Source organism: Gracilinanus agilis, chromosome 6, assembly GCF_016433145.1.
Source record: "Gracilinanus agilis isolate LMUSP501 chromosome 6, AgileGrace, whole genome shotgun sequence".
Classification (NCBI taxonomy): domain Eukaryota; kingdom Metazoa; phylum Chordata; class Mammalia; order Didelphimorphia; family Didelphidae; genus Gracilinanus; species Gracilinanus agilis.
Genome location: NC_058135.1, coordinates 98572530 through 98598702, shown reverse-complemented (window position 1 = coordinate 98598702; position 26173 = coordinate 98572530). Strand labels below are relative to the sequence as shown.

Genomic DNA, 26173 nt, shown 5'->3' with positions numbered 1-26173 from the left:
TTATCTATCTATATGGTTTCTCTGCCAATAGAATGTAAGTTCCTTGACAGAAGGGTCTATTTTATTTTTATCTTTATATCCCCAGCAATAAGCATAATGCCTCATTCATTGCAGGTGCATAATAATGTTTACTGCTATATTATATCAACTTTGTATTTCTACCAGGGCCTAAAACAGTATTCTGAATAAAGAATTCGATGGATAAAGACGTTCTTGAACGTATCTTTTCCTCTAAAGATGGATAAATAAATAGCTTTTGTTGAACTAGCATTTATAGATCTGCTTATCTCTACAGCTCAAAGAGTGTCCATTACTTAGATTTCCTTTGCTCTCTAAGTCTGCAAACCTTGTACGTGCCTGTTTAGGTTAGTAAAAACATTCATGGGTCCGAGAACTTGTATAGAGCACTCTAGATTGTCATTTGTTTTCATATTGCTATAAGATCCTTTGTAAGAGTTTAAAATAATACACGTGTGATTGGTATGCACAAGTTCAATGTGCTCATTCCCCCAAGCAACCACGGAGAAGCATATAGGTAGGTGTTTTCTCTCAATCATAGGACCTCAGAGTCAGAAGGACCAGAGAGCTCATGTAGTCTAATCTGAAACTCAAACAAGGATTCACTCTCAAACATTCTTAACAAATGAACATCTGATCTCTCCAAAGACATCCATACAACTTTCCAATAATGGTCATTGTAATCAATGGAAGCTCTGTTTTATTAATCATAATCATCAGAATGGTAGAGCAAGGGGGAAAATGTCAGGTGCTCAAAGACGAAAAACGATATGGGACCCCAAAGGAAAGCGAGAATTGAATTGATTGTAGTAGCATTTAGGATTTGGGCTCAGATGAGGAATATAGCATCAATAAATTGCTCAACAGGAATCTGGCCTCCCAACATTAGACAGGTACTCTTAATTTAGAAGCCAGAGAATATTTTAAGAAGAGGCACTTTTTCCAGTCATTCAGCAAAGGAAGAGGAAACATTTAATGTTTGACTACACTTGACTGTTCTCTTTATAGAAATATTCTTCCCAACTTCTTCAGAACCAGCTGGGTTTGACTCTAGGATTGCCATCAGTCACACACAACCTAAATCAAAGAAAATGATAATTGGTAGGCACTAAGACTGAATTGATATATCAAAATATTTGCCCCCTCAAGGAGAAGAGAAGGCAAGAAGAGAAGGAATTTGGAACTCAAAAAAATGAATATTTAAAATTGTTTTTATAGGTGATTGAAGAAAAATAAAATAAAAACACTTTTGCTTTTTTTATTTTAAATATTGCTTTTAAAAAATTGAAGTTCAAAATTCTCTCCCTTCCTCTCTCTCTCTCTCCCACTGAAAAGGCAAGCAATATGATATCAGTGTATCAAAAAAAACATTAAAAATAAAGAAATAAAAGGTGAACTCTGAATATTTCTTGTTTCACTCTGATGTGTTCCCAATTTAATAACCTGGGGTATATAGTTAAAGAGTAACAGTTCCATAATAAAATGCAGAAAGTATTTACTTTATTGTAACAAAGAATGCTACATGTTGTCTTCCAGAGCCTGCAAGAACAAAGCTGTGAATTGGCAGTATCTCTGAACTCCCACCCAAGAGTGCACGAGGGCTATTCTGAAAATATGTCGGAGACATCTTCCCATGAATCTTTCTATGATTCCTTATCAGATGTTCAGGAAGATACAAAGAATGCTGACTTCTTCCCTGAATTATCTGCCTTTCTCAGTCAGGAAGAAATAAACAAGAGCCTTGACCTAGCTCGAGAAGCCATAGCCAACTCTGAAGTAGAAGATTCTGACTCGGAAAAAGAGATCACTCACATTTTTAAAACCTCTCCATCAAGCCTTTGTGAAAAAACTTCTCAAAAGGAGACCAAACTAGATGGAAAGATGACTCCAACAATGCCTCAGGGAAACAGACCGACTCGAAGTCAGACTCTACCAGAACGAGGACCCCCAGTCCCTCAAAATAGGAGCATCTCTTCACCTACATCCAAGAGAAAACCCATTGGCTCACCCTTGCTGACCGCCAGTCCCAGTTATATTAGGAGCCTCCGCAATGCTGAGAGACATCGTCCAAAGGCACTAAATTCAAGTGCTAAGTCCAAATCAGTAAGCCAGGGGGGCCCTGGCTCCCAGAGCCAACTCCGTGACAAGGCAGCTAATTTGATTGAAGAGCTCTCGTCTATATTTAGAGAAGCAGCAAAACCGAGAAATCGAAATCTAAATGGAGAATCCTCATCCCCAGATAGTGGGTACCTGTCTCCAAAGAATCAGCCATCAACCTTAAGTACTTCAGCCAGCCAGAGTCCAACTGAAGACCACCCAGAAATGGAGCCAGAAGTCAAACTGCCTACAGCTAACCACCTCAATAACTACTGCCAGAAAAGCCAGGCCATTACTCAGTCTGGCAATGGCATCTTTCATAAACCACTTCATGATCCCATGAACCTCCCAGCTGCCCCACGATTCACCCAGAAACTGAGAAGTCAAGAAGTAGCGGAAGGGAGCAGAGTTTATTTGGAATGCCGAGTCACGGGCAATCCAATTCCTCGGGTCAGGTAAGGGATTGATTTGATTAAATGGTTGATTTTATTTTTAAGTGTAAATGAGATCTTTTGGCATTTTGGTCATCTGAGAAACAAAGTGCTCAGACAGACTAGGACAAGGCAAGGAAAAAGATGATCAGAACCTCCCATTGTGATTCCATTCTAATTATGCTTCTCCTTCCTCTTGGAAGTATATTTATTGATAGAGTTCTCTGTGTTCCTGCCTCCATTATATCTCCAAATATTTCAAGCATTGTTTTCCTTTTGCTATTTTGACTGTTTTGTTGTGTTTTTTTTTTCTTTTCTGGCTAGTGTGTCTTATTATATTCACAAGAAAAAGGCAATTGCAAACAAAATGGAAGGGAGATACCAAATGAGGCACAAATAAGCTATTATGGACATGTATAACATGGAAATTAATTTTATGTGTGAATAATGGTATACCAGTTTTATAGACTATATATAGGTATAATAAATATATGACATATAAATATATGTAAATAAAAATATAATAAATATGTTTAGGCAGGTAGTTGACATAACTGGGTATGGAGTCAGGAAGACTTATTTTCTTGAGCTTAAATTCAATCTCAGATATGTACTAGCTATTGGCCTTGGATAACCTGTTTGCCTCAGTTTCCTCATCTATAAAATGAGCTGGAGAATTAAATAGCATTCCACTACAATACAGTATATATATATATAGTAAATCAGTTCAAAAAGAGGCAAGATACAACTGAAATAACAGAAGAGCAAAGAATATCAAAGTCAGTTTAGAACAATTTTTAAAATACTGGTTCTGGAGTCAAAGGACTTGAATTCAAATCCTACCTCTGAAGCGTACTGCCTGTGTGAATAAATTGGTCTTTTTAAGCCTCAGTTGCCTTATTTGTAATATGAGGTGGTGGAACTATGTGACTTCTAGAACATGTTCTAACTTAAGATCTATGGTTCTCAGTCTTCTGGTCATTTCCAATGAAATATAATTTTTCACTCTCTGCATAGCAAGGTCAAGAGGAGCCCGATTAGCGAGGACAAATAGCTTCATAAGGCAAAAAAGCCTTATATTGGCTTCATCTTTGAGGAACTTGTGTCCTCCCTCATGCCTTTCTTATTATACAAGCTGACACCAGAGGGCAGTGGAAGGCTCTTTAATGCATAGATACAATAAGCTGCAGTCTGAAGGCTGCATTTCCATTTCTACTGAAGTTTCTCAGTCTTACTTAAGATACAAAATAAATTATGGCTCTTTCTTTCATAGCCTATCCAGACAAAAATCACTCTGGGACAGTAAGGAAAAGCCTCAGGTTTGATTCTGGATCCTGTCGTTTCCACCTAGTTTCCTCATTTGTAAAATATTGAACTAGAGGACTAAGATTTTATGTTGGGCTGCATTTATGTAGCATTTGCTGATGTCAAGCCCTTAAGAGCTTTGAAATCTATATTGCCAGCTCTGTTTAGCTCTAAGCTTCAGCCGTTTCTTGATGGATTACCATAGCACTGTAATGGGACCCCGAAAACACACAAAACTACCTGTTTGTAAATAGAGGAACTGTTTAGATGAGCACACTATCAATCCCATAATGCAATGGGAAAAGGGCTGAGGTCCTAGGACTTGACTTCAAATCTTAATTCTGCCACTCATTACTCATATAACCCTTTACCAATATCAGCTTCAGTTTTCTCATTTGAAAAAATGAAGGAGCTAGACAAAATGAATTCTAAATTCCTTTCCAGCTTTAGACTTTTTTTTTTAAACCCTTGCCTTCTGTTTTAGTCTGTGTTTTCATTCCAAAGCAGAGGGGTAGTAAGGGCTAGGCAATAGGGCTTGACTGACTTGCCCAGGGTCATACAACTAGGAAGTATCTGAGGTCAGATGTGAATGCAGGATCACCCATCCCCATCTAACTCTCTATCACTGAGTCACCTAGCTGTCTCTCCAGCTTTAGGTCTTTAAGAAACCCAAAAGATTTCCTTCGGGTTCCAGCAATAATTCAAGAACTAAAAGGTAACTGAGGTGTACTAGAAACATCACTGGCCTTAGATCAGAATCATGAGCTTTTGTGATCACCTTAGCTAAGGGGGCTTAACTTGGGTTCTACGGAAAAAAAGACATATACATATATATATATATATATGCATATATATATATAATTTGTTATATTTAAACTTTGTATGTAAATATATATACATGTCTCTATTTCATTATAATTGGTTTATACAATATGCATGTATTTGTATATAAATTGTCTACATGTTGGTTTATATAAAATATATAATTATTCTCACACACATATATGTGTGTATCTCTATTTCAACATGATTGGTTTCCTTTATCATCTCATGTGTTTTATTTTATGTATTTAAAAATACGATTCTAAGATATCTAAGGATCTAATCTAATCTAAGATGGCTAAAATATTCTAAGAGTCCATGAGCTTCACCAGGGTGCCAAAGGGGTCCTCGGCACAAAAAAGGTTAAGAGCTCTTACCTTGGACAACTTTCCAAAGCAATAACCACTAAGGGTGAATACCAGTAACTGATGCCTGTCAGAAAGTGAGCTTGATTGAGATTAAGTGACTTGTCCAACATCACCCAGTCAGCTAATACCAAAGTCAAGATTAGAAGAGAAGATGAGGTGGGACAATGTACTCCTTCACAGAGATGCCTAAGCTGCGCCTTAGACTTTTACACTGGACCTCTAAACCAAGGTGCAAGACCTCAGGGTAATATTCCAACCATAGCTCCCTTCTCCCAGGTCCAACCTTCCTCCCTCCCCATGAAAGTGGGCTCTCTAGGGGATAAGCTAATCCAATCCTAACCCAACTGCTCCTAGAATTGGACTGCCCTTTGTGCCACCACCCCTGTTACCCTCCTAAATGTTTTTGTCCTGCATAAAAGAATTTCTGCTAAAGTTTTAGACAAAAAAAAAAAAAAACTACCTCAAGAAACCTTTCCAGAGTCCCTACTTTGAAAGAAGATTTAGATAGGATAGAGGACTGTATTAACATTTTACACTAGGCCAACACTCATGTACAATAGTTAGTCATGGCTGTGGTCCAGCCGTGGTCCAGCCCTGCAAGCTGAACAGCTGCACAATGAGGCAACTCAGCCCATCTCCTTTAGTCCCACCCCATCTCAGTTTCCTCAAAGTAGGCTTCAGGGCCTTCAGAAAAGTCTTTTCTGTAACAATTGAAAGCATAGACATAAAACTTATTCAGCAGCTAAATAATATGTAAATGACAGGGGAAAACGTACATTTATGTAGTGCTTTAAGGCTCTTTCAACCCCACCATTTTATTCCAGTCATTAAACAAAATAGTTAGATTTCACATGTTGTTTGCTAATTAAGCTCCTACTTGCTGACTTTCCTATGCACTTTTTTCTCTTCCTTTCCAATTGTCTTTTTTTTTTTTTATAATTATAAAAACCTACACAGATGCTGCGATCAGCAAGCATTTATTAAGTGGTTACAATGTGCCTAGCACTGTGCTAGTTCTGGGACTACTAGGACAAAAGTGAAAGAGTTCCTGCCCTCAAGGAGCATATATTCTATAAATAAATTAATAACTTTTAGCAACTTCAGAGCTGCAATAATAAAAATTACTTTAATGGGGAAGGAGAAAGAAGAAGGAGTCAACTGGGTATTTTAATGTTAAAAAAAACCTAATCAATTAATTAAAAACAAAAACATGATTGGGGTAGAGGCAGCAGATAATATCCACAATTTAAAAAAAAGAAAATACTCTCAAAAAGTTGACTTGCATTTATATAGTTCTTAATATGTTTCCAAAGTACTCCCACATCTGACATTTCATCTAACCCTTAAAACAAGCCAGTGAGGGAGGTCTTCAATATATCCTTAAAATGGAAACTCCCTCCATCAAACCAAATAATAGATGGTCTTTGAAATTTCTGTATGGCTCAAAGAGTTTAAGCAACTTACACATAATCCCAGAGCTATGAAAAGTCAAAGGCTAGATGTGACTCTGTGACTTCATGCCTCTATGACCAGCAGTCAGAGTCATTAGTGCCATGCGGTTATGAAAGAGACGGGATGACTTAATTGCGGAGCTTATAGAGGCAGCCAGAGCTATATTGAGGTGTAGTGACTTGCCCAACATCACCCAGGTATTTAGGGACAAATCCAGGATTGGAACTCAGCTCATAATCTTAGACCAGTGATTCCCAAAGTGGGCGCTACCGCCCCCTGTTGGGTGCTGCAGTGATCCAGGAAGGCAGTGATGGCTACAGGGGCATTTATCTTTCCTATTAATTGCTATTAAATTTTTTTTAAAAATGAATTTCCAGGGGGCTAAGTAATATTTTTTCTGGAAAGGGGTCTGTAGGCCAAAAAAGTTTGGGAACCACTGAATTAGACCTTGGAAGAATCTCAAGAAATCATCCAGTTTTCAGCTCTGGGGCAGAAAAGGCATCATCCCTCTTTTAGAAAAGAGGAAACCAAAGTCCAGGGAAATTGTTACTTGTCCAATGCTACTTTCTTACAATAGTAACAGAAAAGGAATCAAAATCAAAGTCTTCTAGCCACTCTTCTTTCCATTAGACCAGTTTTTTGAGTTCATAAGTATGATTCTTCGAGGGGGGAAAGGAAATAAACTAAATTTACAGCTATGGGCTGACATTTCTTTAATGTTAAAAATCCTTATCCTGCATAGCAAACCTTGCAGGCAGTGAAGGTCAATTCACTAATCATCAGACATTCCTCTCTCCCCAGCCCAAAGCACACAGCCCTAACTAGGGGATCTCTTGGGTCTTCTCTCTGGAGTTGTTGCTCTAGCCACCAGGTGCCATGCTCTTCTCTTGCTATGATCTCATACCTTATCTCCCCAGGATCAGGCTCTCCTTTCCTTCCAGGGAGACAATTATCTGATCCAACAAATGTATTGAGTTAATAGGCTAATGGGAGAAAGCAATAAAGGCTCTTCCTCCAGCACCTAGGCTACACGTAGCACATTTTACCAAATGCCTTCTGGAGACAATTTAAAAAAAAAACCTATTATTTGTATCTCTTGAATACTTCAAAGGATCTATAAACGATTTCATCATTGTGGACACACTCTCAGAGACTGCAATCCCATCCAACTCCTTAGTGGATAGCTTTATAGTTGCTGTGGCCAAATAATTTATCACCTGAGAGCCAACTTTTCTGTGATGAGGCTCTCTTACTCTTAGCTAAACCAGACAATGAGAGATTTCAGGCTTGGAAAGACTTCAAAATTGCCTGGTCCAATCCAGCCTTACAGACTAGGGAATAGAGGGTCCAGAAGAAATCTGTGCGAGGCTATGGCAGCAGTAAATGGACGCCAGGACTTGAACCTGCTTCTGAATCTCATGAATAATGCCATTATTCCATGTTCCCTCTGCACTCTAGCACAGTCTCTACACACCCTTTCAAGTTCAGTAGGATCTGTGGGAGCTCTTGCTAACAGATTTTGTATTCCATAATCTAATTCAAAAAACATTTATTAAACATCTACTCCACAGAAGGCATTGTGCTACAAAGACAAAAATGAAATTGTCACAGTCCTGAAGGTTACTTCTAAGCGGGGATAGAGGAGACATACGCATAGTTAAAAACAAAGGTTATGCAAACTCAAATGAAGTGATTTCAAGATGGAGATAGTGTTAGTACCAGGGATGGAGGGAAAATCAGGAAAGACATCAGTTAGAAAAGGCCCCTGAGCTCTACTTTGAAAGGAGCTAGAGATTCTAGGAGGGGAAAATGATGAAGGAGAACATTCCAGAAATGGAGATTATATGAAACAAGACAGATGTTTATGATAATCACAGATATTTAAATGCATACATGTATCCAGATACATATGTTTACATATACACATGTGTATATAATCTTTCTAGCATCTAGATACATAGATAGATGTAGGTTATACATCCTCCAGTAAAGTTCTGAGTTGGAAGATATGTCTGCCAGCAAAATGTATAACTGTCATACAAGGACTAACCTCGCTGAATTCTGAAAGACTCATTACCAGCCTGACAGTGGTCTTTTTTTTCCCCCTTCTACAATGGCAACTCTCAAACACTTATTAAAGCATAGAGGAATGGCACCATTCCTCACCCTGTTTTTTCCCCATAGAAGTCAATCAAAGATCATTTGTTCACATACTATTGTCCTTAATATAATATCAACTCTTTGAAGTTGAATATGAACTTTTTCCTTTTGTCTTCACGTTAGTCCCATTTCTTAATATAATCCTCTAATAAATAAATGATTGTTAATTGACACAGAATTCTTTGAAAAGTAGTAAGAAGTTTAGAGGTGCACAAGAAGGAGACAATGATGGATGAAGATTGAACTGCTTTCATGGAGATTGTACCCCTACTGATGAGATTGCAGATTAAGAATACATAAATATATGTGTGTATTATGTATTACATATTTTATACATTCAAAATACTCATGTGTCTGAGCAGCTAAGTGGGTACAGTGGATAAAGCACTGGGTTTGGAATCAGGAAGATCTGAGTTCAAAGCCAACTTCAGGACTTAGTAGGTGTGTGGCCCAAGGCAAGCCATTTAGCCTGTTTGCCTCAGTTTCCACAACTGTAACATGGGGACATACTAGAACCTACCTTGCTGGGTTGTTGTATGGCAAATGAGATAATAATTGTAAAACACTTAGCAGTGTGACTGATACATCATAAGTGCTATATAAATGTTAGCTGTTGCTATTATCTATCTTATCAATACAAATACTTCCTCCACTAAAATACAATGCTTCCCACCCACATCTGCCCATTCTGAGCAAAACTCTTGTCCATTTTCCCACAAGAAAAGGGAAGTTACTCAAAAGATCAGGAACTTTTCTTGCTTTCTCCTGATGTCTCACATTACCAATGGAGTAGGCAAGCTGTCCATCAGTTATCCCTTGCTTTCATAACATAACTAAATCATCTTTTTCTTCATTTACTGATTTTTTAATGGTCTATTTTTTCATACTTGAGCATTTTTTCAAGTGTTGTCACCTGATCATACCCACTAAGAACTTCTCGATTGCCTTGTGAAGAATATTCCTTTTTTCTATCCTTCATAGACTATAGACTTTGTAATACTGCCAAATCTCCAGGTAGAAATCCATAAACACCCAAAATTATGGCAAAAACCAAGTGACTGAGAATGCCTGTTGTCTAGATTATGACACTGAGTTCCTAAATTCATAGATTTTAAGATGGTGGGGTCTTAGAGGTTTACACCACCTCAATTTTTATTGACCTGACACAGAGACAGAGGTAGTAGACGGTGGAGTTGGGATCCAAATCTAGGTTACTGACCCCAATTCCATGATTCTTTCAATCAACTGAAAAACATATTCATATGCTACATTCCAGGCACTGTGCTAATTTCTGGGGCTACAAAAAGGAAAAAGACATTTTCTTTCATTGAAGAGCTTAGGGTCTAGTGAGGGAAACAACCTATAAACGAATACTTGTAAAGCAAGCTACAAACAAAATATTGAAGGGGTCTCTCAAAGCCATTCAAAGGAAGTGACATTGTGTTTTCAATTTAGATTTTAGAAGGCATTACAAAATTTAATAGGCAGCTAGATAGGGCAGTAGATAGAGCACTAGGCCTGGCATCAGGAAGACTCATCTTCCTGAGTCCAAATTCCACCTCAGATACTTCCTGTGCTACCCTTGTACCTTGTTTGCTTCAATTTCCTCATCTGTAAAATGAGCTGGAGAAGGAAATGACAAACCACTCCACTATCTATTCCAAGAAAACTCCCAATGCAATCATAAAGAGTCAGACACACCTGAACAATAATAACAATTTTTTAAGTTACCGTCAAAACAAATAAACCCTCTTGGAAGGCTTTATAAAAACAACTGTACTTGTGTAGTAACTGTTTTTGCTTTCCTGTCCCTTATTTTTAATATATATATATATATATATATATATATATATATATATATATATATAACATGGAATTTAGCTAGAAATAGATTTATATTGTTGCTCATTGATTCATCTCTCTTAGAGTGCTTTGAGTCCTCAATTCTAAAGTGGTCTCAGGTTTTCTTCTCAGGTGCCTTCAAGTTTTCACAAATGTTCTCCAATGAAAAGATGCCATTGAATGCACACTTCCCATTCTCTGTTACGCAGGGTCTAAGGATGAATCTAACAGTTCTTGATGGGTACTTCTGACCTCTTTGTAGCCTAGTAGTGCTAGATGAATTTCTTTGAGTCAATGATGTTCCCAGCTGCTACTCCCTCTCATCCTGGAGTGGGTGGGGCAATTTCCTTTGGTCCCCAGGAAACCTTTTCCTCACTTGGCACCTTGCCCCCTCTGCTGCTGCCTGTGCATGGACCAGAGCCAAAATAGAATGATGCTTTCTCTCCACCCCCTGGTAGATCTAATTATCCCACCCCACCTCCTTTCCCAAGTCCTGAAGCTGGAAGGTCAGCCTTAATTGCTAAGGAAGGAGAAGAACATTGGTAAGTTGGAAAGTCTTCCACATTGAAAACACCTTGGCTCTTGTCTCCTTGCAGCTTTTCACATTGTTTAGTAAGTACGTAAAACACTTACATTTTCAATTTGGCTCCAACAAACAATCTAAGTAACAAACTCTGACATTCCATCACACCCAAGGCTTCCCCAGCCCCTACACCCATTAAGCTCAGTGTTTTCAATTTTCACTTTGTTTCCACAAAGGGCTTTCTAGAACTTAGAGGCTTCCAGAGGTGCACAGCTGAAGGTCCAGGAGAAGACTTTGTTCAGGATGGGGGGATGCAAGTCAGATTCTTTTTTTTTTTCAACACATTTCAGCTGTGATGTCTCTGGTACCTTCAGAGTTACTGCTTATGAAAATGCCTCTGGTGTACACTAAGCCATTCAAGAACTTTCTGGGGAGAAGTTTAAGCGTATGTCCTATTTGCTCACTTGCCTTTGGGCAGTCCTGTCTCTGGGATCCCTGGATCTGCTTAGGCACCATTACAACAGCTTAATCACCCCCATTTGGACATTGCATTCTTTTGATGGTTAGAAAGAAGGGTTTTGTAAATCCAACTGTGGCAAATGCAATTATAAGTCTGAAACTTGATGCTCAGAGCGTCTCGTGTTGACGAAAATTAAAAATTCTGGACTGTTTGATGTGTTTTATTTCCAAGTTATTGTGGCAGGAAAATTAGTGGAAGCTCTTTTCTTTTCAAAGGCCTTTGTTTGAACTGAGAAACAATGTCATGTGCAAAAGTTGCTGCAGCCGGGACTGCCAGTACCTGAGGACTAAGGGATAAGCCAGATAACGACCATGCGTGGCAGGAAAATTGTTAATTGCCATTGAAAATTGAGTTTGTTCTCTGAGTTATAAGCTCCCAACTAGGGTCCGTGCTTTCCTCTATCCTTGACCCAACATGACAGGATATGGATAATTAGACTGTAGAGCAAGACTTCGAAATTAATGGCTATGGACGAGATCTACCGGACCTTGCCTGAAGTAAATTTGGGGATTATTGCTGTGAAAGGCAATGGCTCTGGATGAAGGCTTTGTTTTATCCTCCTAGGAGATACGAAGCAATCTCACAGCAGAAAATAAGCATGAACAATTAGGCTGCTGGTTTCAAAAATCCCAGCCCACACAGCCCCCCTGAAGCTGGGGGAAGTTGGGCGGGGAGTGGGGCAGTGGGGGCAGGATTCAAGGCCCTCACTCATCGAAAAGAGCCAGGCTGGGCTGGGCTGTATGAGAGAATTAGACAGTTTCCTCTGTGTCTAATTCTCTCACACAGACAGTCTTTCCTCAAAGACAAGAGAGAGCCAAAGAGAGCACACAAAGAGAGCAGTAGTCTCAGACAGATTACAACCAATATACAATTTGCAACTAGCTACCAGCCAATATATCATTCTTTAACTCTCGTGGGATATTGCCAACCTTGTAATTAAGCATGTGCTGGCACATATTGGCCAGAATCCCAATACATGGAAGTCTTTCATGGGCCAAATATGAGGATGAAACACTGCTGTTGCATTTTTATTATTGTTGTTGTTGTTTATGGAAAGGGGGGAGAGCCATTGACTTCTACTTTTTATTTGAATGGCTTCTACAAAAGTGTCTTTATACTGTGTTGTTATAGTACAAACAGTACAATACCCATAGTTCAATTCCCAAAATAAAGATGCCCGGTATCCCTTACAATATGACAGACATGGAAATGTGTGTCATATGATTACACATGCACAATCTATATCATATTTGCAGCCTTCTTGGGGAGAGAGGAAGGGTAGGAAGGAGAGAGACAGATATCAGGAAACAAATAATGAAATATTGTTTTGACTGGTAATCTGGAAGAAATTTTAAATTATGATGCCACGTAATAATAATGGCTGACATTTTAATTTTGTATATATCCTTTTGTTGGAGCCCCAGAACAACCCAAAGAGGTAGGTACTATGTAGGTAATAGTGCTAGATAATTGAAAGCAGTGTGGAATCATGATTAAAGGAGTTGGACATGGAATCAAGAAGATCTAGGTTCAGACCCTTTCCCTGACACTTACTGGCAATAATAGCAGAAGTCTAGTCACAAACTCTCTGAGCCTTAGTCTCCTCATCTATAAAATGGGACAGGTAGGTAGTGAAGTAGAGTTAAGAGTTACTAACTGTGTGACCTTGGGCAAGTCACTCAACCTCTATTTGCTTCAGTTTCCTCATCTGTAAAATAGGGATAATAATAGCTCCTACCTCAAAGGGTTGTTGGGGGGATCAATTAGATAATAATTGTAACACACTTAGCAAAGTACCTGGTACATAACAAGAGCTCTATTTTGTTGTTTTTCAGTCATGTCTGACTCTTCATGACCCTCATGGAGCACAAGTATTCATGGAATTTTCTTGGCAAGAATACTGGAGTAGTTTGGCATGTCCTTCTCCAGTGGATCCTTTTGTCAGGCAATTGTGGAGATCTCTTTATCATCTCTGATAATCTGATAAGGACAGTTTAGTTGATAAGGAAATAAGGATGGTACAAGGGAGTTGTCTTTTACCTCATGCTTCCAGCTCTGTCTCCAGGAGCATGGAGTTTATTATATATATTTCAAGACTCATTTCACACAAAAGAACCCCCCCCAAAAAAAACTTTGCAGATGCACAGAAATTACAAATTATGTCACATCAAAACACAAAACATTGGCTTCAGAATAGACCAAGGTCAAGGCTGAATTTTGACTGGCTTCTTATCAGGAAGCCAAGTTGGGAGTATTTTTCTCAGGGTCGAATTGCCCCTTGCTAAGATTTTGGCTTTGGCTATACCAAGCAGCAGCATTCCTTGCTGTGTTAACAGTGTTAACCCTTTAAATTCAGGTTTGATAGAACTTAAAGCTTTTCAATAAATAAGGCCACAATTCTTTTCAACAAGAAATCACAAGGATCACAAAAGGGGTCAAAAAAGGAGTCTCAGATTTTTATCTATTCTCTTATTGGCTTCCCACAGGCAATCAGAGGTTAAATGACTTTCCCAGAATCACACAGCTAGGAAGTGTCTTAAGACAGATTTGAATTCAAGTCCTCTGATACCATTCTATCCATTGAATCACAGCTGCTGCTAAGAGTTATATAACAACTAATAATAATTGCTGAGTTATATAGTTAGCTATTATTATTATTATGGGAAAAGTCAATAGTAAATGAAAATATTAAATGTTTTTAAAGAGCCTATATTGTGTGGAGAGAAACAGCAACATACTGGACCATGATCCCACCAGGAAGACCTTGTTTCAAGTCCTGCCTCTGATAAATAGCAACTGTGTGACCCTGGGTAAATCACATCACTTCTCAGTGCGCTGTGTGATGCTTTGAAACCATATATTGCAAAGAAAGGGCCGACCTGCATGGTTAGAGGGTATCCCCTTTATCAGTGACACCCCTAGCTCCCATCTTTATACAATGAAGCTTGTAGTCAGCTCATTTGAAGAACAATCAGCAGTGGTCAGAGAAAAAACATAGGTACTCCTGTACCCAGAGCAGCCTGGCATCATTACAGTCACTAGTAGTATGCCAAGATTTGAAGGACAAAGAAACTTCATTCTGTGACTCAGGGGGTCCATCTCAAATAGATGTGATACAATGCCAGAGAAATTATGCCCCAAAACATCAACAAAATCTTACTTGTCACCCATTTAAAAATGTAAAGAAGTACTCTAATAGTGGAGATGTTTTGTGTTTCTCCTTTTAAGGACCATTTCTGATTCCCTAATTGCGGGTGAAAGCATACCAAAGTATTGCATCAATCTGAAGGTGATATCACTCTTGGTAGCTAGAAGGAAAGAGAGTTTTAACACCTGATATTCTTCTGAAAATTAATAAGTAGAATCACCCTATTAAGAGGGTGCTTCTATATAAGCTGGATGATGTTTTTCCAACAACCTACAGGCCAAAACAGGTATAAGGAAGAATCAATTAACAGGGTGTGTCTATCCTACTTTAAATCAAAGCATCATATATACTTTCAATATTCCTACTGCCAAAAACAGATGTTTCACACTTACCTAGTCTCTTTCATCTGGAAATCTCCAAGTCTTTACATTTAATGAACCATTGTTCAATTTTTAAAAAAACATAAGATTACATAGATTGATTTAATTTTTTTAATTTAAATTTAAAGGTGTATCTTCTAGGCGAAGAAGCCCTATTGACTTCCAGCATCAAGTTTAGCTACTCACTCTTCCATAGAAGGTTTTATTTCTTAACTTAAACTTAAAACCCTTATGTTCCATCTTAGAAACAATACCGTGTGGGGCAGTTGGGTAGCTCAGTAGATTGAGAGTCAGGCCTAGAGACGGGAGGTCCTAAGTTCAAATCTGACCTCGGGCACTTCCCAGCTGTGTGACCCTAGGCAAGTCACTTGACCCCCCATTGCCTACCCTTACCACTCTTCTACCTAGGAGCCAATACACAGAAGTTAAGGGTTTAAAAAAAAAAAGAAACAATATCATGTGTTGGTTGCAGGGTAGAAGAGTGGTAAAGGCTGAGCAATGGGAGTTAGGTGACTCACCTAGCAAAATGTCTGAAGTCAAATTTGAATCCAAGACCTCCCTTCCTCTAGGCCTGGCTCTTAATCCATTGAGCCACCTCGTTGCACCCTCCAAAGGTGTTTTTAATTTCTTGGAATATTTGTGGGTCCAAGACTGACTACAGTTTAGAATGTCCCATGTGCGCTAATCACAAAAGCCTTCCAAAACTAGAATTCAACAGATTACTAAATCCCCTATAATTATATCACTCTCTTAATATCTGAATTCACAATTTTGACTCTCATTCCTGTAATTTACTTGGATTCATATTTTTTAACAGAAGGGGGTTAGGGGAATAGAAGCTACAAAAGCCAACCAATTTCTGGGCTTTACTAAAGTATGATCTGGTATAAATGTTGAAAGGGCCTCCTGGAATTAGGTTAGATTTTTGTCCATAAAGAAAAAAATAATTGAGATCATCTCCTCTATTACCACCTCTAATAAGCCCCAGGTTATTCTCCTATTCCTCATATTATCTTCTGGGAGGCATGGTGCCTACCAATGCCAATTCTGTTCTAGGTCATTTTTGAGCATCCTGTTGACAAGTCTGTTTTCTTTCCAGTGTTCTGACATAACAATATTCCTGAAGTAATCATCTTGAAATGATGTTTGCTGCCCACATGATGGTGGTGGGAAAAGGCTCAAAAATTCCTGTAGGTAATCTTGATGCCCAGAGTAGTTTCTTTTCTTTTCCAAATTATTTATTTGTTTAGAATTTTTTTCATGGTTACAAGATTTATGATTTTTCCCGTCCTTCTTTGTTCCCCTCTCCCAGAGCTGACAAGCAATTCCATTGAGTTGTACATAAACCATTGTTCAAAACCTATTTATGTATAATTCATATTTGCAATTGAGTGATCTTTTAATGCCAATACCCCAATCATATCCCCATCAAACCATGTGATCAATCATATGTTTTTCTTCTGCATTTCTGTTCCCATAGTTCTTTCTCTGGATGTGGATAGCTTTCTTTTTCATTAGTTCCTCTGGATTGTCCTGGATCATTGCATTGCTGCTAGTAGAAAAGTCGGCTACATTTGATTATGCCTTAATGTATCAGTCTCTGTATACAATGTTCTCCTGGTTCTACTCCTTTCACTCTGTATAAATTCTTGTAGGTCTTTCCAGTTCACAAAGAAATCATCCAGTTCATTATTCCTTTCAGCACAGTAGTATTCCATCACCATCAGATATCACAATTTGTTCAGCCATTCTTCAATCGATTCACATGCTCTCATTTTCCTTTTTTTTTTTTTTGCCACCATGAAGAGCACAGCTATGTATATTTTTGAGTGTTTTTCCTTATTTTCTCATTGGGGTACAAACCCAGCAGTGGTATGGCTGGATTAAAGGGCAGACAATCTTTTAAAGCCCTTTGGGCATAATTGCAAATTGCCTTCCAGAATCTTTGAATTAATTTACAATTCCACCAGCAATGTATTAGTGTCCCAATTTGGCACATCCCCTCCAACATTTAACACTTTCATTTGCTGTCATATTGGCCAGTCTACTAGATGTAAGTGGTACCTCAGAGTTGTTTTATTTGCATTTCTCTAATCAGGGGGGGATTTAGAACACTTTTTCGTGTGCTTATTGATAGTTAGGTGGAGGAGGGAGTGGAGGTAGAAGGGAGAAAAAAATTTATACTTGGGAAAATATGTGCTTGAAAAAATAAAATAAAAAGAAGAGAAGAGAGGGAAAGGAGCAAAAAGGATACAAAGTAAAGGATCATAAGCAAATGAGATAGAGACGCAGGGCACTGGGAAGGATAAAAATAAGACATCATCATGATGTCCATATGTCAACTGTTTTTAGTCCTAACCATGGGGGAAATAATATATATGGGATTCCTTTACCTTGTTGGTCAAACATAGAATGACAACTCTATGGGAGGATAATGTTAAATAATGCTTAATATAACAGTCCTCATTTTATTCTGAAATAGTTCATTTCCAAACCAAGAAATTATGCTTGTATTTTGACAAATTATCTATCCCTTGGTGTCTTTGAGAAATGATATAAAGTGAAAGAAAACAAAAAATATAACTTCTGATATCTTCTGAAGCTTTTCTATAAACCATGTTGTCAATGCCCTCCTTTTCTCAGGTTATTAGAACTGGGTCTCTGGGACAGCAATACTAAGAGTCTCGAAGCAGTCCTAGTTGTATGCTGTCCCAGATGCTCCTTCTCTCCACTCCTCCCTCTACCCTGTTTCCCATTCCTCTGGTCCTGGATCAGTTACAAAGTCATCATGTGATCTTGGTAAACTCTCTGAGCCTCTATTTCCTGCTCTTTAAAATGGGTTTTGGAAATATTTACATTACTCATCTTACAATATAATATTCAATATAATAGGGAAATAATCCTTTGTCTCTAAGGCAGGATTGTGGCAATAGCTTTTAGTTCTTCATCTCCTTTCACTGTGATATTTCTAGAACTTTCTTTAGGTTCCTTCAAATTTCTCGGTAATTTTTGAATACCCTCGAGTTAATTGTTATGAGATTAAGATAGGAAACAGAAAAGGGGAATGGAATAGAATATGTTTTTCCCAATATCCAAAAGATACATAGAGATACTATTTAAGGCAGAGAAGTAGAGAATGAAATTCACTCTCCCTAACTAGGCTGGGGAGTGAAGACTAGGAACCATGAATTGAAGTGACTGAGTCAAGAACTCTATTCCAGCTGCCTGAGGGACCCTTGGTGACCAATCAAAGGGGACTATGATCCTGAATAAAATAAAATAGTTGGAAATGTCTTAACTAGTCAAGCTCATATTACCCCAGGACAAGAATGTGGTATGAACTCAGAATCTTAGAAGGGAAGAGGAGGCCAGTTAGTAAAGAGATCTTCATTTAGGCAAGTCACTGAACTATTTTTTAGCTTTCAATTACCTTATCTATAAAATGGGACTAATAAGGGGGGTTGTTGTGAGGATATTAATGTAAAGTGTTTTTGAAAACTTTAAAACTCTATCAAATGACAGCTATCATCAATGATGAGCTTCTGTGTAGTTAATCATTCTGATCCTTTGATAGAAGCATCCTAAGGTATACACTACATAAGTATGTCCCCTACATACATAGCTGGCCACACATGTTTCCCAAATATATACACCCTATTTTATCACAATATCTAGTCAACTGTCCCAATGAGAGTGCGTGTTTGTGGAAGAGTGAGCTCAATAGATATAGGAGAAAGTTTCTGTTGTTACTTTTATTACTGTTCTAGTTTATTGAATAATTTTACTTTGAACTAAATGTGTCTTCTTGAAGACTAGTTAAAGTAGACATGTTGGAGACTCATGAACTGTGGTCTGGAAAGGATTCTGTCCCATGAAATATTTTGAATTGAGATAGCTTTTGGAAGAGAGGTCTCAGTGGACCACATGATGGCCTACATGGAGTGGTGACATGATCAGGCCTGGGCTTTGGGAAGATTATTTTGGCAGAGATTTATTTGGATTTAGGGAAAGGAGGCCAATTAGGAATCTCTTGTGGTAGTCCAAATAAGAGGTGATGAGTACCTCATTTAGGGTGATGGTCAATTGATTATATATACTATATAAGGATTTGATTAAGGGTCTGGGACTGGAAATGCTTAGTATGAGAAAAAAAAATGGAGAAAGATGCAATTGTGATCTTTGCATTTTTAACACTTTCCCATGAGAGAGGGATCTGATTTATTTGTTATTTTATTTTTTGCTTGACCCCAGAAGGCAGACCTAGAGGTAGAAGTTTTAGGAAATCAGACTTTAAATAATTATAAGGAAAAATTTCTTAATAAAAACTTTCTATCCAGAAGTGGAATGATTGCATTGAAAAACATCAGTTTCCTATCATCAGAAATTGTTTATTATAAACTGGATGGTCATTTATTAGGAATAGTTTTCTATTTTGTTCTTTATTTTTTCATATGTTTTTATTGTACTTTGTTTCTTAAATCACCATGGTATCCCGTGTATTCTTTCCCTTCCCCTTCCAAAAGAGTCATCTCATATGACAAATAGCATTTTTTAAAAAGGAAAAAAAGTTAGCAAAGCTAATAAATACATTAAATAAGCTTTATAATATGTTCAATGTATAGCACCTATGGACTTCCTACCTCTAATAAAGGGTAGGTTCGGGAATTTCTTTTTAAATCTCTTCATTCAAATCTTATTTGATCTTTATAATTTTGTTACATTAACTTTTAATTTTTTGGCATGCCATTGTTCTTTCTATTTACTTTGTTGTGGTTGTTATGTAGATTGTTTTCGTGGCTCTGCTTACTTTATTCTGCATCAGTTCATATAGTTCTTGCCATACTTCTCTGAATTCTTCACATATATCATGTCTTTCAGGATAGTAGTATTCCATTACATCAGTGTACCATGATTTGTTTAAGCATTCCCCAATCAATAGACATCTACCTTGTTTCTCATTTTAGCTATCTGCTATAAATATTTTGGAGTATTTGGGGACTTTTGTCATATCAGTATCTTTAGTAGGATATAAAACCATTAATGGAATCTCTTGTTCAAAAGATATGGATATTTTTGTCAATTGATTTGCCTTACTACAAACTGTTTTCCAAAGTAGTTGTACCACTTCATAAGTCCACCAACAATGTTTTAGTGTGTCTGTCTTTACAACTCTTCCAACATTAACTGTCGTCATTTTTTGTCATTTTTGCCCATATGAAAGGTGTGAGTTGAAATATCAAGATTGTTTTGATTTGTATAGTTCTTATTATTAGTGATTCGGAGCATTTTCTATTTAGTTGTGAATACCTTGCAGTTCTTTTGAGACTCATTTGTTCATATCCTTTTGACCTTTTGGGGAATGCCTATTAGATATAATAGTCATTCATTGTTTTTAACCTAATGGAAATATTCAGCCACTTCAAAGGAATTCATTATTCATACTGATCAAGACCTAACTGTAGACTGCCAAATATTATAAAGGATCACTTGGATACAAGAAATAGAAATGGCTGAAAAAAAAAGTGGACCCATTGCAGAAAGAAAGGGGATGGATAGTCTGAGTGCTACCTAGGTAGTCATCAAAATTTAGAAGATAAAGAAGATATGCTTTCAGACCGTAAATGGAATCTTTATGAGACTTTTTAATGGGAAGACATGGACAAGAGTCACATAGGATGAAAAGGTCTTCATATTTATTTATTTACTTATAATTTTATTCATTTATTCACTAACAGAGATTTGCTGAAGTATTGGAAATATAATTTGTTCCAATAAAGCTCATCAAGCCATTGAGTATAAATTATTTAAGGACTCTAGTACTCTAAACAAAGCAAAGTTTATAACTCTAATTCAGTTGAAAGGTGGACTTAGATACTTATGCTCTGTGTATGTGTTTTTAAATCTTTTTTTAAAGGAAAATAATCTACATGATTTATAAAAGAGTATTTTACCTAACAATTATATTGTGGTAAAGGAGACATAGAAAATCTATACATTTTATAAGAAATACTTACCTCTCAATTATTTGAACAAGGGAGATCAAGGGAATGTAACGTTTTAATTTCAAAGACAACAATAGCAAGTGATTATAAATATGTTCAAGCTTTTCACTGTCCATACCTTGAATAGAGCTACTAATCAAGGTAGCATGGCATCGTAGATAGAGGGCTAGGCTTGGAGTTAGGAAGATCTGGATCCATACACTCAGTATATAACCACAGGCACATCACTTAACTCCTCAGAGACTCTGATAACTATTTGAGATTCTATAAAGTATAAAAGCAGTGCTACCATCATCAAATCACATATGGTGACCAAAAAGAATAATATGATCTCAAACTACATTAAGGGAAAGTGTCTAGAATGAAAGAATCAATTGTTTCACTGTAATCCCCCTAGTTGGAGAACATCTGGAGTATTGTGTTCATTTTTGAACATAATATTTTAGGGGAAAACACAATGATATGGAGAATGTTCAGAGGAGGACAACCTGAGTTTCACCTTAACATCATGACATATGAGGATGAATTGAAGAAAGTTGGCATGCTTAATCTGACAAAGAGAAATCTTCATTGTGGGAGGTGGGAAGAAGGATTGGGGAAGAAATTTATAATAGTCCTCTATTCTTTGAGGGGCTCTCATATGAAAAGAGAGATTAGGCTCATGCTATTGGCACAAAGAGAAGAACTAAAAGCATGGATTGCAGTTGCAAATGAACAAATGGAGGCTTGATATAAGGAAAAACAATAACCACAGTAGTCCAAGAGTGGAATGGCCTGACCAGTAAGGTGGTGTGTTCGCCTCAATGGAAATCTTTAAGCAGATGTTGGATGACCATGAATCAGGTATGATGTAAAGGAGATTCTTGCTGCATTATGTATTGGACTTGGGTTAGACTAGATGGCCCCAAAGGTACTTCTAATACTGAGATGCTGAGATTTTATAAATTATCTTAAGTGGGTGAAATTGAAATATTTCCAAATATAATAGAATGTTTTTTAGTCATTTCTAAATTGGCCCACAGTGCAGGAGAATTCCCTCTAAGAGTCGCTTATATTAAACGCTTTTCTTGATACACTCAAACCTCAACTTTAGGTCATAATTATTGATGAAAAAACAAAGGTTAAATGAGCAAAACAAATGATGAAGTTAAAATCGAAGTTCTTATAATATTTTATCATGACTACCAACATTGCATAAATACTCAGAAAGTAAAAACAGATATCTAATATCTTTCTAATGGCTTCATTCATGATATAATTATCACAAAGATCTTCTAACAATAACAGATTAATGCATATACTCAAGAGCTATTCCTTTTACTAGGATTCCTATCACAAAATTAATCAGAACTAACTCTATGAAGCTTCTCCTCAAAAGAAAGCACTGGTCACTTGGATCACCATGGACTGCAACAAATAAAATATTCCTATGTAGAAGAGTGTCATTTCTCTGGCATGTCTTATGGTGAAAGCTTCTACGATTTTCTATCAATGTACTCATAAAAGAACATTTATATCCGTTGGAATCTCCTGCCAGTTTCTAGAAAATCTTTAAATGGATGGAATCTGATTGCCTTTATGGCTCCATAATTATTTTATATAGAGTCCGTGCTCAAACTTGCCCACATCCATGCCTTTCTTTGCCTCTTGGAGTGCCTCACCCATCCCTCCTCTCTCCCTAAATTATCCTTTGAAGCACACCCAAATGTTATCTTTTCTATGGAGTTTTTTCACCACTTTAACTAGAAATGTTTTTTCTCAATTCCTGAATTATATCTGTTATTATTTGTGCACTTGTGTACTTGCATTAGCCTCAAACACACACACACACACACACACACACACACACACACACACACACACACACACACACAGAATATAAAAGTTACAGGAGGTCAGAGATTGCGGCTTTTTCATTATCTCCCCAACAATGGCCTGTATATAGACCCTGCCCAATAAATCACTGTAGAAATTTCATTGTCTCAGTTCCCTAGTTAATGCTAAGCAATTACTTTTGTGTAGTACTATGTGTTGTCTTATCTTTCCAACCAAATGGGAATTTTCATTAATTCATTCAATAAACATTTAAGTCCCTGACACTTGTCTGGCACTATGCTAGGTATGGAGGATACAAAGGCCAAAACGATATAGTATTTGACTTCAAGGAGTTTAAATGGGGTTGGAAGAGTTAGTGGAAAGAGGGACTACAAAATGTATGCAGGTATATAAGTAAAACATATTCACAAATTAAATACAAAGTAGTTGGGATAGGCTTCCTATAGAAGGAACATTTGAATTGTGCTCTAAAGGAAGTTAAAGATTTTGAGGCAGAGGTTAGTTCACTGCAGATGTAGGGTCTTGGGCAGGGGTTCCCAAACTTTTTTGGCCTAGCACCCCCTTTCCAGAAAAAATATTACTTAGCGCCCCCTGTCACATACTATCACTGCCTCCTTACAGTTATTCACTGCCCCCAAATGTACCTGTGGCCATCACCGCCCTCCTGGATCGCTGCAGCACCCACCAGGGGGTGGTGGCACCCACTTTGGGAATCACTGATCTTGGGGAATATCCCAAGTGTGCATAGATGTTGCAATGAACAGCACTGGGACTGGAGTCTGGAAGAACTGAACCATGCTGGGCAAATCACTTAACCTGTTTATCTCAGTTTCCTCTACTGTAAAATGGGAATAATAGCACCTATCTCCCAGAGTTGTTGTGAATATTAAATGAGAGAATCTTTGTAAAGTTCTTAATAGACTACTTGGCATGGAATAGACATTCAAGATAAAAAAAAAAATTTAAGTTTAGACATAATGACAAATGGTCATTATCCCCGTAAGTGTTATTCCTACAAAAACTTTGCACTGGGCAAAGTTGAGGCAAAGACTATAGATAATGTAAAGTTTGGCGATGAAGACAGAATGGCTTGAAGGAATTGTAGGGGCCATGAAAGGATTTTTTTTAAGGATGGGGTCATGGGTCTGTTCATATGCAGCAGGAAAGGAGCTAGTATATAGGGAGCAAGTGAACAATACCATTATAGAGGTAGAAGGAAGAGAATAACTCATTGGAGCAAGCTACTGGAGGAGAAGGGAAAGGGACAGGATCAAAGTCACAAAAAATGGAGGGGTTGGGCTTGAGGAGGAGAAGGGCTATTTCTTCATCAGCTGTCATTATTGTTCAGTCATGTCCCAATGAGTTTTTTGGGCAAAAATACTGATTTGCCATTTCCTTCTCCACCTCATTTTACAGATGAGGAAACTGAGGCAAACAGAATGACTTGCCCAGAGTCACACAGCTAGTAAGTATCTGCGACCAGATCTTAATTCAGAAAGATGACTCTCTGACTTCAGGCCCTGTACTCTTCCCAATGCTTTACCTAGCAGCACTAACCTCTTCATCAGACACTGTGGCAAACGAGAAAAGAGTAGGAAATTATGATAAAGGGGGTTGAAATGAAGAATTAGGGAGCTCTTGGCAAGTGGCCTCTATTTTCTAAGTCATCTCTGAGGTAAGGTCCTATTCTGGGAAGAAGGGAGAGGGGCAGGTGTGAGTGACTTCAAGAAAATGTTGGAACAGCTGCTGTGGAGAATTGGGATAGAGTGTCAATTAGAGCAGAGTAAAAGGATGGCCTTGGATAGGGAGGGATGAGTTGTAGAAGACCCAGGCAGCATCGTTAAGCTGCACACCAATCAGAGCAGAGAGGGCAGGTGGCAGGGAAAATCCAGGACTGGCATTTTCAAAGGGATGATCTGAGGTAGAGCAATGGGGTGAGAGATCTAACACTAGAGGATCGTGTACAGTTGAACTAGTTAACTTAGAGAGTCAACACTGGTAAAGGAAAAGAAGTCAGACCTTCTTAAGGGAGAGAATCACAGCTTTAGATTTCCTTTCCTATAGAACTTCTCTCAATATGCTGATGGAATGATGAATAAAATGTTTTCTTAGACTTTGGGGAAAGGGAGAGAGGAAGGGAATAAATATTTATATAGCACCTAGTAGGGGCCAAGCACTGTGCCAAGTGCTTTTTTTAAGCAAATATTATCTCATTTGATTGTCATAAAAAACCTGCAACTTGGGTAGGTGCTCTTGTTATTCCCATTTTATAGATTAGGAAAGTGAGGCAGAAAATTAGTGAGCGATTTGCCTAGGATCACACAGCTAGTAAAAATCAGAGGCTGTATTTGAACTCAGATCTGCCTGATTCCAGACCCACAGCATTTGCCACTGTACCAGCTGTACAAACCAAACTCACAAAAGCGATGAATTACTACTGATTCCAAGAATCCCTTAAACAGGGTCCCAAAAGTCTTAGTGCAGTCTTAAGCTTTAATATCTTTTTTTAAAATGTTCATTTTCTATGTGATATTATCTCCCCACTTTAAAAATTGAAAATCAAATAGCACAAGGGACCTGGCCAAAGGTGTAGAATCAAGACTAGAACCCTGATCTCCAGATCTGCCTAGTGTAATTTCCATTACATTTGGTTTTCTCTAACCCTAGTAATTGAGTGGAATGAATCTATCAACACAACACTAAACAGAGGATGGATAGTCACCTCTAGAAATATTTATCAAGTAATCTGCCCACTTCTTCATGCTACTCAGATAAAATCTCCAAAACAGAGAGTGAGGGGGAGAGAGAAATTAAATGGTACAATGGGAAAGCAATGATTTAAAAAAGACAAAAGTAGACATATGGGGGGCAGCTGGGTAGCTCAGTGGATTGAGAGCCAGGCCTAGAGACGGGAGGTCCTAGGTTCAAATCCGGCCTCAGACACTTCCCAGCTGTGTGACCCTGGGCAAGTCACTTGACCCCCATTGCCTACCCTTACCACTCTTCCACCTATAAGTTAATACACAGAAGTTAAGGGTTTAAAATAAAAAAAAAAAAAATTAAAAAAAAAAAAAAGTAGACATATGCATTGTATGTGACCACAGAAAATTCCTTTAGCTAAAGATGAAAGAAAGCAAGGACTGTGCATACAAATCAGGCTTTTTTTCTATAAAAATGTAACTGGTCATTTCACATTACTGCTCCTCACACTTACTGCATTTTCAACAAAAGGACCAACTTGCTGCTCCCCATACATGACATCATATCCC

The 26173-nt window shown here is 37.8% G+C and overlaps 1 protein-coding gene across 1 annotated transcript in view; it reads left to right on the top strand.

The window, feature by feature from the left end:
* The first annotated feature begins 1632 nt into the window (after nt 1–1632).
* The window catches only part of PALLD (palladin, cytoskeletal associated protein), a 479197-nt gene continuing 454656 nt past the window's right edge, over nt 1633–26173 (top strand). Inside the window, exon 1 of the mRNA XM_044681559.1 lies at nt 1633–2570. Coding sequence (XP_044537494.1) covers nt 1633–2570 — 938 coding nt within the window. The remainder of the gene's footprint in view (nt 2571–26173) is intronic.